This window comes from Zonotrichia leucophrys, chromosome 2 (genome assembly GCF_028769735.1).
Source record: "Zonotrichia leucophrys gambelii isolate GWCS_2022_RI chromosome 2, RI_Zleu_2.0, whole genome shotgun sequence".
In the NCBI taxonomy this organism is placed as follows: domain Eukaryota; kingdom Metazoa; phylum Chordata; class Aves; order Passeriformes; family Passerellidae; genus Zonotrichia; species Zonotrichia leucophrys.
Genome location: NC_088171.1, coordinates 4509047 through 4522738, shown reverse-complemented (window position 1 = coordinate 4522738; position 13692 = coordinate 4509047). Strand labels below are relative to the sequence as shown.

Here is a 13692-nt window from a genome sequence, read left to right as displayed (position 1 = left end):
AATTAATTCTCTTTCTCTGAAAGATTCAGGTGTCCTGTGGCTGCTATCTCAGTGTGAGTCCTTTCTTTAAAAAGTCTCTTACATAGCATAGTTTCTATTTTAACATTTTGTTGTAACCTAAAACTATATTTAGCACACTATTTAAGAGAATTAATACAGCATTACTTTCTAATATAACACATATAATATTCACTTTTGCAAAAAGCAAAAATATTTGCATAAAATACATGCATTTTTCACATACTTAAAAGACCTCTGCTTTAAACTACAAATCTACATTTTCACTTCTAGCACCTAAGTTTGGAAGCCTTTTCTAAAGTCAGATCAAATCTCGTGTTTAATTCTAAACTTTGGCTTACAGGCCCAAAGTTCTAAGAATTCCCTGCCTTTCAAATTCCAACATCCAGGGAGGCTCTAAACTCCTGCCTCCCATAGCAAACCCTCCATGCATGGTCAGGTCAGGGAGATAAAGGCAGGTACAGATCCCACCTCCCGAGGCACGGAGCTCCCAAAACCCAGACTGTGCAGTGGCCACGTCCCATGACAGACCCAGGCACGTGAGCTGACACAGCAGAGGCATTTCTGCCCCTCCATCCCTCACCCCTCTGCCACCTCCCAGCCAAAAGCATTGCCTCACTTCAAAGAAGAAACTCAAGCCATCGCCATGTACTGTAAATACGCCGCGTGTTCAGCTGTGCCCTCCCCAGGACGGTGGGGAAGAACACACAGAGGTCAAGCTGAGCACAGCTTGGGCAGGAATAGGAAAGGTTAAATGTCACATCTGCCTTAGGGTCAGCTCAGGTTAATTTGGCTGGGGAGGGAATAGTGCCTTCCACAGATTATGTTACTTTTGGTTTCATTTTCTCTCTGCTAACCACAGTCAACAGCCTTGCTGTGCACAAAATTTTTTTTAAAAAAATACTATATTTAAAGCAGGCAAACCCAAATGATGCCTCAGGTTTTAGCTTTTTAGGTTCTGTGCTGCTTCAGTATGTAGTTCTGAGCTTCATATCAGGGGATGGTGAGCTCTGTGCACAGGGCAGGGAGACAAAACAATTCCTGCTCCAGCTGGGCACCAAGGACAAATGATCCAAATCTCAGCCCAGGAGCACAAACCCCGTGGGCTGGAGAGAGAAAAACAAGCAGGGTGGGACTGCCTGGGCTAAAGCTGGAATGGGACAATGAACTGCAAGGTGCAAATGGAGCAGAACTGATCCCAGGGAGAGAGCCCGGGAGCGCTCGTGCATTTTGGGGCCATTTTGGTTCATCTTGGGTGCAGCCCTGGCTGGGCTCTTGTGCTACCCAAGGTGAGTCCATGGAGGAGATCCTTTTAATAAATCCCTGCTTTATTCTTCAGCTCTGTCCAGCCTTCACTCTAGGTCAGCTTTGAAAAACTCCTCTTACAATAATAAAAAACAGCAAAACAAACAAAGAATGAGAAACATTTCAGTAATGTAGAATTTTAAAGATAAATAATTGGGCCCATGACTGCACAGAAATTATATTTTGAAGTACTGAAATAATGGCTTTGGGTCACTAATGCATGACTTTTACTTAAACTGCATTTCTCTTAAAACAGCTATTTCATAACCTTTGCCCGCCAAATCTGTTCTTTTTTGTCCTGAAAATTTACCTAAATCATGCACAGAAATGTCCAACTTAATTCCTCTGAGCCACTGCAAGCATTTATGAACAAATGAAACTAATGTGCTGAGCCAAAGATTGAGGTAGAAATCAATCTTTTACTTTCCAAAGCAGGGACACCAACTAAGAGCAGGCCAGCTCTGAGTCTTCCAAAAAAAAAAAAAAATTACAGAGCCTTTGGTCAACTTCCCATTTACATGTGAGAGGACTTTGAGAAAAGGATGAATTGCTCTGGTGTCACTGTCTGCCTCTCTAATGGGCATTTTATTGGGCCTTTCCCCTTGGACATGGTCACTGCTCTTCATTAATTCATGAAAGATCTTTATCTCTGTCAGAGGACATCAACTATGAGACACAAGACGTGCCTACTCACAGTTCCCACCAGCATTTGTGGTTATTTCATCCAGCTTAGAGAAGATTTGTAACTTCATTTTAAGAAGAATTAACTAAGACTCCTGGTTTGAAATACTGAGTTCCACTATGGAGCAATATAGAAATGTAAAACCAAATGAACACAGGTGCTGTAAAATTCACCTGCATGGGAGAGGTTGTTTTCTGCTCTCAAACATGGAAGAAATGGCTACAGGAATATAAAGGAATGGCTTTGGAATATAAACCAGCCCCAAAGCTATGGATAGGATCCAAAAATGTCCACACAAGCATGGGGCTACCACAGAGACACTGTCACCATGATATTTTCTGAAAAATCCTCTTTGCCCAGGATTTTCTCCTGGAAAGCTGAGAAGCCTCAGAGAGGAATGAGAACAATAATTATCCAATTGCTTCTGCTGTGTTTGCTGCTTTGGAATGTGGCCTGGACATTGTTTATCAAATGGTGAATGTTTGATTGGTTCCATGTGAATTGTTTTTAATTAATGACCAATCACCATCAGCTGTGTTGGACTCTGAGGAGTCAGTCAGGAGTTTTTATTTTCATTCTTGTTGAGCCTTCTGATGTATCCTTTCTCTATAGTTTAGTAGATAATTTTACAGTTTTAGTATATCATTTCAATATAATATAATATAATATAATATAATATAATATAATATAATATAATATAATATAATATAATATAATATAATATAATATAATATAATATAATATAATATAATATAATATAATATAATATATAATATAATATGATATGATATAATATGATATAATATGATATATATGTTATATATTAATACAATATGTTTTATATAATATATAACATATATTATTATATTATATTATATTATATTATATTATATTATTATTATTATATTAGCATTCTGAGATCATGGAGTCAAATTCTCATCTCTCACCTCGTCCTGGGGACCCCCACAAACACCACAAGACACAATGGAGCATCTGCTAAATTTAAATATCTCACAGTAGACAGCAGCAGAGTGGGAAAAGTCAGCAGGAATGCAAGCTGAAGGGAAGGACTGAAGAGGAAAAGGATGACCCACGACAATGGAACACCCCTTGCCAAGGGGGAGGTGAGTTTGGAGCAGTGGGTGCTGCCACACATGGACAGATGTTCACACTCCCCTTCTTTTCCCATCCCCACACAAGAATTCCCAGATGCCATTCTGCAGTGCTCTCATAAAAGCCAGTTTTTAGGCCTCCCTGTCAAACATCTGCTGGTGGCATGCTGAGAGGTGCTGACATCTGACACAGCCTCAAAGCAACAGAGCAAAAACTCTTTAAAAAAAAAAAAAGTAGTTTCTAGAACTCCCGAGGTCCCAGAGAAATCCATCCCATGGAAGTACAACAGCATCTCAGCAGAAAGCCACTCCCAGAAAAGCAGTGGGACTTGTATTGAATAACTTAGACTTCAAAACAGAGAGAGCAGCAGCTGAGCTGATCACACAGGGATTCCTCTGGAATTCAGGAAGAGAAGCAGGAATTTTCCAGATGCAGCTCATCTGCAATATTTTAAATCTTTTAATTGGAATGACCTCCACTGACTGTAAGGACAGAGTCACTTAGATGTATCCTTCTTAAATTTTCTTTAGACACTGCATACGAAAGGAGAGGTCACAACATTCCTAGAGATGATGGCTGCAGAAGACACAAGCCCATCATCATCTTATTTAATCATCTGTGCTCCTTCTTTTACTGACCAAGATGAAGTGACCATCCTGTGGAGTTATTAACACAAAATGTGCTCAGCCCACAGCTGACAGGAGAAGGGTCCATCTCATGTCTTCTTTGCCACACAAAGTCTCACCCTGCACTATCCACTATGCTCTCTATAAAGCCAAAGCATTTTCCACTCCTGAGAAACAACCTCTGGCAGTGGCATGGATCAGGTCAGGAGGATGCTTCTTCCTGCCCTTCATCTCTGGGAACCTCCACTGCTCTCAAGACTCCAGCTTTTCCCTTGCGTTTCTTTAAAATAACTGAGGCTGCAAATACTACCTCGTTTCAACATTAAAATTGCAGCAATACTGTCTTCAGCACACAGAAAAGCTGCTGCTTAGCAGCTTTGCTCCAGAACTCAGGGGAAAAAAGAAAAAAAAAAAAGTGTGAGAGAAAAGGGAAACCTGCATTAATTTTTAGTTATTCAATTAGGCAATACAAATAAATTCACTCCATCTCCACAATGAGACTGAGTTCTCACCCCAACTTCTGGGATGGACATGCTCAGAACAATGGCTCCATTAAAAGCAAAAATTTAGTTTGTGTGCAGAGAAGCTCATTTTAGGGAAACACAGGCATCTAACTTCACAATGAAAATGTAATTAGTGAAAGAGCTCAACTCAGCAAAATCAAAGTGAATCCCAGACTTCCTTGACAGAATCCATCCTCTGTATGAACAGTTTCCAGGGCAGGTGGGCATCTGGCAAGTTCTACATCACTGGTGTGGGGAAACAGATGCTTTGGGGAAAAAACCAGCAGATATTCCTTAAAATGCTTTATTAAAAATGCCAGTGTCCATCTGAGCAGCTCTTTCCTACTAAGAAATGGAAACACATGGGAGAGAATGAGGAGAGCTGGAATATTTGCTGATTACTAATCACCTGAAGGAATATACACAATCAGAAGAGTGAAAGCTGCTACTTCAGGACAAAACCAGAGATTAGCACAGGAGAGCAGGGTAAAGTCATCTTCACAGTGGCCAGGATGGATTTATATCCACTGCCATGGGGTTACTTCATCCACAAGATGCATCTGAAAGAGATGCTTATCAAAGAACAGCAGTCAGGGGAACATTGTGTTGGAAATACTTTGTTTTTTGGAGAACCACAAAGGTCAGCCCTCTGCATGAAGATGTTTTTGGCCTTTCTCAACACAGTGACTTAAAATCGCTTGTGCAGCAGCACTTGGCAGTGTACAATTGTTTGGCTTGGCTTCACCAGAAAAATAATTTCCATTTGGGATAGAAAGTCTAAATACAAGTTTTCACAGGAGCCTGCAACCTGAAACCTGAGCCAGCTAAGGTTACAGTAAAGGGAAAGACTCTGAGCACAGTTCAAGAAAAATAGGCTCCTTTTCAAACCATCCTTCAGCTCTTGAAACTCCCTCTGAGTTAATCCAAGTGGCCACATAAAACATTGCTACTTGTTAGAGAACACTGAATGCTCCAGGAGACACTGCTCCATGATCTGAGAGGCCAGATGTATTCTGCAGCTCTTCCAGGAAGTCTGGAAAAAGAGACCAAAAGTCTGCATGGAATGTGAATTAGGACCCCAGTTTAATAAAGCAACTAAACACATGCTCAGTTTTAAGGCATGAAATGAAATCAATCTTTATACAAAAATAAATTTAAAAAAACCCTCGAGCACCTGCTACACTGAACCCACCACTGAACTTCACTGTTGTCTTTGAAACTTGGAGATTTGCCTTCAGTGAGCACTGCCCACATGCTCTGCTGAAGCAGCTTTTAGAGGGGAGGTTCTTCATCCTCTGAAAGCCACAAAAGTGCTGAGGCATTTTCTGAATCATGAGATTCAAACCAAACCTGGTTAAGGCCACCCATGGGCTGGACTTGTCCAACCAGGTCTCCAAGCCCTTCCAAAGCAACCTGAGATGTTAAAAATGAGCCTAACTGGATTTGAATCACAACCTGCAGCTCTCCTGAAATAAAATTGTTTAATAGAAAGACTTTTCAATTTCACATCCTTCATGAGTTTTGTTGGTCATTCCCAACACCTGTGGGTATCATATTCAGAGCCTGGAAGGGGAGCAAGCCCCTCAGGGCACTCCTGCCTTCATGTCTGCCCTCTCCTTAGGTCTGTGAGAAATTTTTTCCCACCCAATTCCCATTCCTGTGAATTCTCTCAGCAGCTCCAGTGTGATTCACCTCACTCCCCTATTCCAGCAGCCTTTGCTTCAGGCTCCCCAGTGCTCAGTGGAAGAAGGAACCACTGTCAATGACCAATCCATCACTTTAAACATGGACTCCAGGGTGAGATAATCATGCACTGGAGACAAAACACTCAGGGAATCCACAGCAGCTCAAGTTTAAGTCATATTTACCCAAGTGAATGCCAATTCCTCCCTCATCTAACTCTTACCTACATGCAGAGCCTCTGCAAGGATCATTCACTCATGCATTGTCACCACTGCCACTACACTTCCAAAGCCACCCCTCACAGGCTCTCCAAGCTTCAGCTCAACAAATCTGAGCTCCTAATCTTTGTTTTTCAGGTCTCTGCCACCTGAAAATGATAAAAAAACCCATCTGGATCAAGACTTTATCAGCTGAAGATATCTCCTCAGCTTCCCATGGAATGCCAACAGTGGTACCTCTGCATCCTCCACAAAATGTTCCTCAGACCCAAGATTTCCTGACAGGGATTTAAAAGTGGTACTGGGTATCAGCAGTGAACTTTCTCTCCATCCTTCCTTGAAATGCTAATTCTTGGGCTGGAGCCCACTGCTAGATTTGAAAACGAAGTATCACACTGAAATTTAACTCCAGGTCTGGAATTATCTTTCACTACCTGAAGGGGAATCACAGACTCTTCTCTGAGGAGTCAGATTCCTCTCAGGAGCTGACAGCACAGCATCAAGACAGCCATCATTCACAAATTGAAGGGAAATCTCACAGAACATAGAGAAAAAATTATGCACCATGACAACGACAGCACCAGAACAGAGATGTTGTAAAAAGACATTTCAGAGATGTTGTGAGAGCTCCATCTTTGCACATTTTCACAGCTGAACTGTGGATGAGAATGATTTAGTTTTGGAATTAACCCTGCCTTGAGATGGTGGCTGCACTTCTGGCAATCCCTTCCAGCACAAAGTATTTTTTCATTCCTTGATTCTGTATGATTTAAAGTCTCTACAGTGAAAAGAATCACAGATAACAATTATTCTCCCAGCCTTTCAATGGGCCATGCAGTAAACAGCTTACAGACTGTATCTTGAACAATCATCAGCAATCCAGAGGCTTTGAGGTTTCTCTCACTCATGTTACTAAGATCTTTTTACTGTGTTCACATAATTATAATTGAAAAATTATTCCAAATACTATGAAAAGACATTTTTTAATTATTACTGTATTTTAAGATAAAATTTTCTTTTAATCAGTTTTTTTTTCCTTTGTGAAGGAAAGAAATACTGCAAGTCTGACAAGTCTTCAAAATCCTCATGAAGAAACTTCTTTTGATACAGTAGGGGATTCTTACACTTTAGAAGGTGTCTCAAGTTCAAGCTAGACTGAGCAGCTGAAGTCCCAGCAGGTGAGTTTTGAGGCAGGGTGAGGAAAGATGCTCAGTGCATCTGACTGGAAGCACAACTGGCCAAAAATGCTTTCCTGAGCTCTGAGACACCATTCTCAGCAGCCAAGGGACACCCTGGGCTTTCAGGCTAGAATTAAGGAGGAAATTTTTCACAGAAAGAGTGGTCAAATACAAGAATCATCTACCCAAGGAGGTGGTGGAGTCACCATCCCTCGATGTGTTTAAAAAAAGTCTGGATGTGGCACTTGGTGCCAGGATCTAGTTGAGGTGTTAGAACATGGGTTGGACTCGATGATCTTAAAGGTCTCTTCCAACCTAGAAATTCTGTGGTTCTGTGATTCCTCTCAGCTTTGAAAGAGCCAGTTGACAGCAGAAGGAGCAGCCTGGTCCCTGGCAGGGATGTTTGCTCACAGAACAAGCAAGCAGCAAGGGAAGAGCTGTGATGGCCACAGTGCCCAGCACAGCCTTGGGTGGCTCAGGAGCCTCTGCTGGCCTGAGCCCCCTGAAACCCAAGCCATGGCCAGGCCTGGGATCTGCTCCTGCCACTCAAAGGGAATGGATACCTCAGCGAGCAGAGCCTGGCTGGCAGCCCCACAGGAAACCTGTCCAGGCCTGTCAGCACACTTCCTTCCCTTCCCTTTTGCCTCCTTTCCTCCTTCCTTTGAGCTGGAAAAGCCACCCCTGCCAGGGCACAGCACTTCCCACACCATGGCAGTGCAGAGAGAGCAGCACTGAGCTGTTCTCTGAGGGACCTGGGGAAAGCAGCAGGGATTATCCCAGCCCTGGGAAGCAGCAGCTCCTCTGCAGCCCTCTGGCACTCCAGCTACTATTACCAGGGCAAGGGTTTAGCATTGCAGTGAGGACAGCTCGTGTATTTTAATCTCCATCTGCATTACTCACTATTTACTTTCCCGGCATAGCCAGCCCAGAGTGGACAGTTAACTCAGCCAGCATTATGCAAAAGTTTATAGAGCTTTAATTGGCTTCATTTAATTAGCTTCATTTTCTTACAGCTCAGTGGAAGAAGTACTTTTCAAGCTCTTGAATTATCCAGTGGATTTTCTTTCTTACTTAGTGAAAACATGCTGAGTTTCTGTGCAGGCACATGAGGGTTAAGGGATGTTTGGAGAGGCAGATTCCAAGTTTTCCACCCCAGAGCTGGGGAAGGAGCAGCACACCCCCAGCACCTGGTTCTCAGCATTGCCTCCTCTGCACAGCAAGGAGGGATTTGGGAATCAGAGGTCAGGACAGGACACTGGAATTCACCTCTGTGAGGTGCTTTTCTCTCTCCCTTCCACAGCCAGATGGACCAGCCCTTGAGAAGATCCACAGAACATGTGCCTGTGAGAGCCAACACAGATGAGCCCAGGGCCAGGGAGCCAAGCAGTGCTTACCACAGAAAATGCTCCTCGTCAAAGGGCAGTGCAGGGAGCATCCCACAAACATCCCCACAGTGGCACCACAAACTGGAAATGAAATTTTCATGTATTTGGATGTGACTGATGAGATTCAAGCAGACAGTGACCTGAAGGACAGCCCTGTCTGTTGACTGATCTGCTTTCTATTTGTCTTTTTTTGTAGCAAGGACACAGCCAAATTTCTACAACTTCTCAGAGAAAAAAATTAAAATACCCCACCCAACACTTAAATCAAATACAGCTACCTTCAAAGCTGCTAAGATTAAAAGAATTATTAGCAGTAAAAGAAAGCAATTCTGTATAAAGAAATACTTTGATAGAGCAAAGCATCACAAAGAGTTTAGTTCTGTCATGAATGGAAAGATAAGAAGACAAAGGCAAAGTTTATGCAATACTTTAACACAGGCCATTGAGTATCCACATGAGGCAGGGAGGGGAGAGGGGCTCGCTGGACAGCTCCAGCTTTACATCCAATAATTAATGTTTGCACTTTAAGGAAGAGCAGACTACATTTGGGATTAAAAGTGGTGTAAAATACAAGAAATAAAGACATGGACACGATCTGTTGCAATTTATAGACATGGTATGGAAAAGAAAATTCCTGCAAAAAGTCATCTGCTGGATAAACTTTTAATCTAGAGTAAATCAGCTTTTCCCTAAATCTCCTTTTTGGGTTTGCAGTGCTGCAAAACCTGAAAGTGATATAAACTACAAAGGAACAGATTCAGCAGCATGTGCAGCTTGTTGTTGCCACCCACATTTCCTCACCTCCCCCTCTCCCCAAAAAATAAGATCTGCAGAACTATTAAAAGAATCTAGAAATGTGCAAATGTTTGTTCTAATACAATATTTTTAAAATATTTGGTTTACTAATATATAGGGCAAAATGAAAATAAAAAGAAAACAGGAAAACGCATCCTTAATAAGTCTGTATCATCCACTACCCCATTTTTCTCGTGGGGAATCTCTCAGATCAGCACATCAGCAGCAGGAACTTGGGAATCCCTGACACAAAGAGAGCTCATCACCAAATTCAAAGCAAGGAAGAGTTGGCCTTGGAGGAAAACCCTTCCCTGAGGCGAGCCCAGAGTGATGGCAGCACAGCATTCTCCATCTAAGCCAATAAATCAAGCAGTGCAAAGGTCTGTTCTAAGTCCTGAATCACTCTGACTGTTCAATTTTTAGAATGGCTGCTGGCCACATTGCTGCCCCAAGCAATCTGGTGGGATCTCACACAATTCCTGGGAATGATCTGGGAGCACCATGGACCAGCTCTGTGCTCTGTCTGTGCAGCATCTCCCTGGTTCAGATGCTGAAGGAGCTCAATCACATGAGCACAAGTCACTCCCTGGCATTTTTTTCTGGAGAGCTTTCCTGGAGATACTGATGTAGCAGTGGAGTTAGAACCTGTGAGGCTGAAATTAAAACTCTGCACCTGATAAAGCACACGCTGCAAAGAGATCCCAGCTCTCCTTTCCTCCACAACCACGCTCTGGTTTGGAATATGAAGGTCACAGAGTTTAGAGGACTTGATCATGACTTTTCCTCAGCTCTTGACAGGATAATAATATGTAAGCAGATGCCTTATATGCACAAAAGCTAAAGCTGCCTTCTTGCTGGCTAAGGGCAGGGATGAACATCATCACTGAAATGTTTTATGGCAAAACTACAGCCAGCCAACGCCAGCACACAGCCACCTCCCTCCAACACCCAGTAATTGCCATGGGATGGTTACAAACTAAACCCTGACAGAGCACTGCCCCAGGAAAGGCTTCGCCTGATGAGATGTTTATGCTGCATTAATTCACAATGGGGCTGAATTTTGGCAGCCCCAGACCGGGAATACTATTTAACTTGTCATCGCTGGCTGATACACTCACACTGCCCCGGCTCTCTTAACAGCTCCAGGAGAACAAATAAATGATAGCAAGCTTTGCTTTTGGTTTTGATGAATAATTCCCCCCTCTCCAAATTACGTGAACTTAGCAAGGACTTGATATAAAAATGTCATAAGACTCATTTGCCTTCGTTTTATGGTTTGTTTTTTGTTTCCCACATTCAGTTAAATGTGTTTTCAAGTGCATCCTACGTCCAGAACTCCTTCAAGAGAACATAAATCTCAGTTCAAGTCTTCACCCTTTTGCTGACCAGCCCTGTGAAATCTGTCAGGTCATTTGCACCAGCATTTTCATGTGGCAGGTCTAATTCTGTACCACAAAGTTGCCTCATCTCGTGGGCGTTGCAAACCTGCAGCTCCCATAAAACACAATTGCTCGGCTGCTGTGAAAACTTAAACTCCCTTAATTGGGTAAGGGCCTGCTCTCACAAGCAGCTATTTTCCTCAAATCCACAAATGTGGATAAAGTCACTGACTTTGAGTCCACTTTCGAGTGTTTTCAAGTTAAACAAGAATTTAAGAGCTTTGGCTTTGAGCCACAGTTTTAAAAGACTGCTCTTAAGCTTCTTGGTGCAAAGTTCCCTCCAGCTGGAAAGCAGAGATCCAGATTTATTGACAACATTCAGGGATTAAAACACTCCCCAAAGGAGCAGCAAAACCTTCTGCTACAGCTGGAGCAACCAGAGCTGAAGATAAAAATGTTATTTCCCACACAGGTATACATGAGCCCCTGTCAGACACCAGCATGTTCCACCCAAACAAGCTCCTCTATAAAAACACAGAATACACTCAGAGTTCACATTTCTTGGACTAAATCATTTTAGGGAAACTTCATTTTTAGATCTTTAATCTACCTTTTTTTCTCCCTTTCCTTTGAGGCAGTTTTGTTTTTAAAGCAAGTGACACAACTACTAAAATTAGCAGAAATAATTCAAATGCAAAGTTGCAGCAGAACTGGAAACCTGGAAAATCCAAAGATTGTATCCACAGAGGAAATACATAACATTTCTTGATTGACTGAGAATGGATCAGTCTGGCTAAGTACTCAGTACCTGAGTACTTCTGATACCCTCACTGACAAGTCCCACACTCAAGACAAACTGAGATATTTTTATGGACCAAAATAAATCAGTAAGAGAAAATACAGACTAGGAGAGAAAAAAAGACTAAGAAACAGAGATCAGAAATAAGTGGTTTGGAGTTGAAAACAGCAAGTGTGTAGATCCATGCCACTGTGATCCCATGTGCACTGATCTCTTCCTTCTTTTGAGGATAAAAAAAACCCAACACTGGCGGAGGTGAGAAAGTATTCTCTCACTTCTAAGAAAGCTACTGTGAAAAATAAAATGAAATTAAATTGTTGCTTGTCTCCGAAGCCTGTTGTTGACCTGGCTTTTCTTTTTCTTTTTAAATTGGAGAGGGGAGAAAAAAACCAAACAAACCCCTAAAATAAACAAACAAAACCCCACAAACAAACAAAACCCAAACCAAACCAAACCAAAATAGACAGAACTCAGGGAAACAGAACAGATTTTCTTTCTTTATCTAAGGAAACGTTAAAGATAGACCAATTACACTGCGGTTCAGAAGGGTCACTGCCACTTCTTTAAAGCTGTGGGAACAGCCTTTACAAATTCTGCACAGGTCCAAAGCTGCTTAACCTCTCACGTTTTCTTTTCAAGTCTGGCTTAACCACGCTTAAAACCATCGCTCAAAACAAACAAGTCGGGAAAGCTTTTGAAGCCCAGTCCGACGGAGGCCAACCTGATTTCCACCTCACCCCAGCATCTCCCGGGGGTGGGGAGATGCTGGTGATGGAGAAGAACGAGGCGGAAAAGCTTCCAGCGGGTTTCACTCGGGAGAAACTCGGAGCAAGTGCTTGGTTGGGTGCGTGGGCTGAGCCCTGCCCATCGCCACCCGTGCCCATCGCCACCCGTGCCCGCGATAGCTGCTGGAGCACATGGTGCCAGGACAGACACCGGGACAGAGGCCGGGGCACCCGCCACCGCCAAGGAGCGAGGAAATCCGAGGGAAAACCGCGCTGGGGCAAGGAGCTGCCACCCGCGGGGTCCCTGTGCTGGGACCTCCTCTGGCGAGCAAAGCTGTCGGTGTCACAGGGCAGGGGACACTAAAAGGGCGCAGGGACTCGCTGCAGAGGTGAGCGGGTAGAGGGAGTCTCTGAGAGCACCTGCGATGGAGCAGGAAAGGGCCACGGGCACGGACGGATCCCCGGGCAGCAGCTGGCAGGGAGCGGTGCCCGCCCGCGGTGCCCCAGAGCCGGGGACGCACCTGCGAGGGCGCGGGGCACGGTCCCCGCACGGAGCCCCGAGCGCCCGCGGCTGCCCCGCTGCTTTCCCGCGGCCCTGGGGCGTCCTCCCGCTCCCTCCCCGTGCCTGTCCCGCTCCCGGTCCCTGTCCCGCACCCCCCGCCCCTTTCCCGTTCCCGTCCCCGGCACTTACGGGCAGGAGCAGGAGCGCGGCGGCCGCTGCCGCGGGGAGGCTGCGCTGAGGCGCTCGCCCCGCCATGAGGGCTCGGGGGGTGCCCGGGGCTCAGCCGGACCCTCGGCGCTGCCCCGGCGCCGGCATCGCCCCCCGCCTGCTGCCCTTGACCCCTGCCCGCCGTCCCGGAGCCGAGCCCGGCGCTGCCGCCGCGTCCCAGAGCAAACCCCCGGCTGGCAGGGAGGGAGGGAAGGAGAAGGGGGAGCCGAGCCCGCCCTCCGCCCAGGATTCCTCGGGGATGGAGGCGGCGGGGGGCCCCCGGGGGAGCGCGACCCTCACAGGCTCCAGCAGCCGGGGGGAGCGTGCTGTGCCGCGGCTCCGAGCGCCACAGGGGCTCCCCCGTCCATGGGGAGCTGGATGGAAGCGGGGCCGCACTCGGGCGGAGCCGTGGGGAGCCCCCTCGCCGAGCGCCGGGTGATGGAGATCCCTCTTCCCCCAGCGATGGGGACGCCTTCCACACCAGCTTCCAGGAATAACGGGGAGCCTCCTCCACCCTCCCGTACGCTGGAAATTCCACTGCCTCCAAAGTGGCCGGGAGCAAGAGGATTCTCCC

At 45.1% G+C, this 13692-nt stretch overlaps 1 protein-coding gene across 2 annotated transcripts in view; it reads right to left on the bottom strand.

Moving 5' to 3' along the window:
* CRHR2 (corticotropin releasing hormone receptor 2) overlaps positions 1 to 13320 on the bottom strand; it is a 151668-nt gene extending 138348 nt beyond the window's left edge. Inside the window, exon 1 of one of the 2 annotated variants that reach the window (XM_064703825.1) lies at positions 13101 to 13320. In XM_064703825.1, the coding sequence (XP_064559895.1) occupies positions 13101 to 13166 (66 nt within the window). In that variant the 5' untranslated portion in view covers positions 13167 to 13320. The remainder of the gene's footprint in view (positions 1 to 13100) is intronic. The other variant, XM_064703823.1, reaches the window with a different exon arrangement.
* Positions 13321 to 13692: the final 372 nt, after the last annotated feature.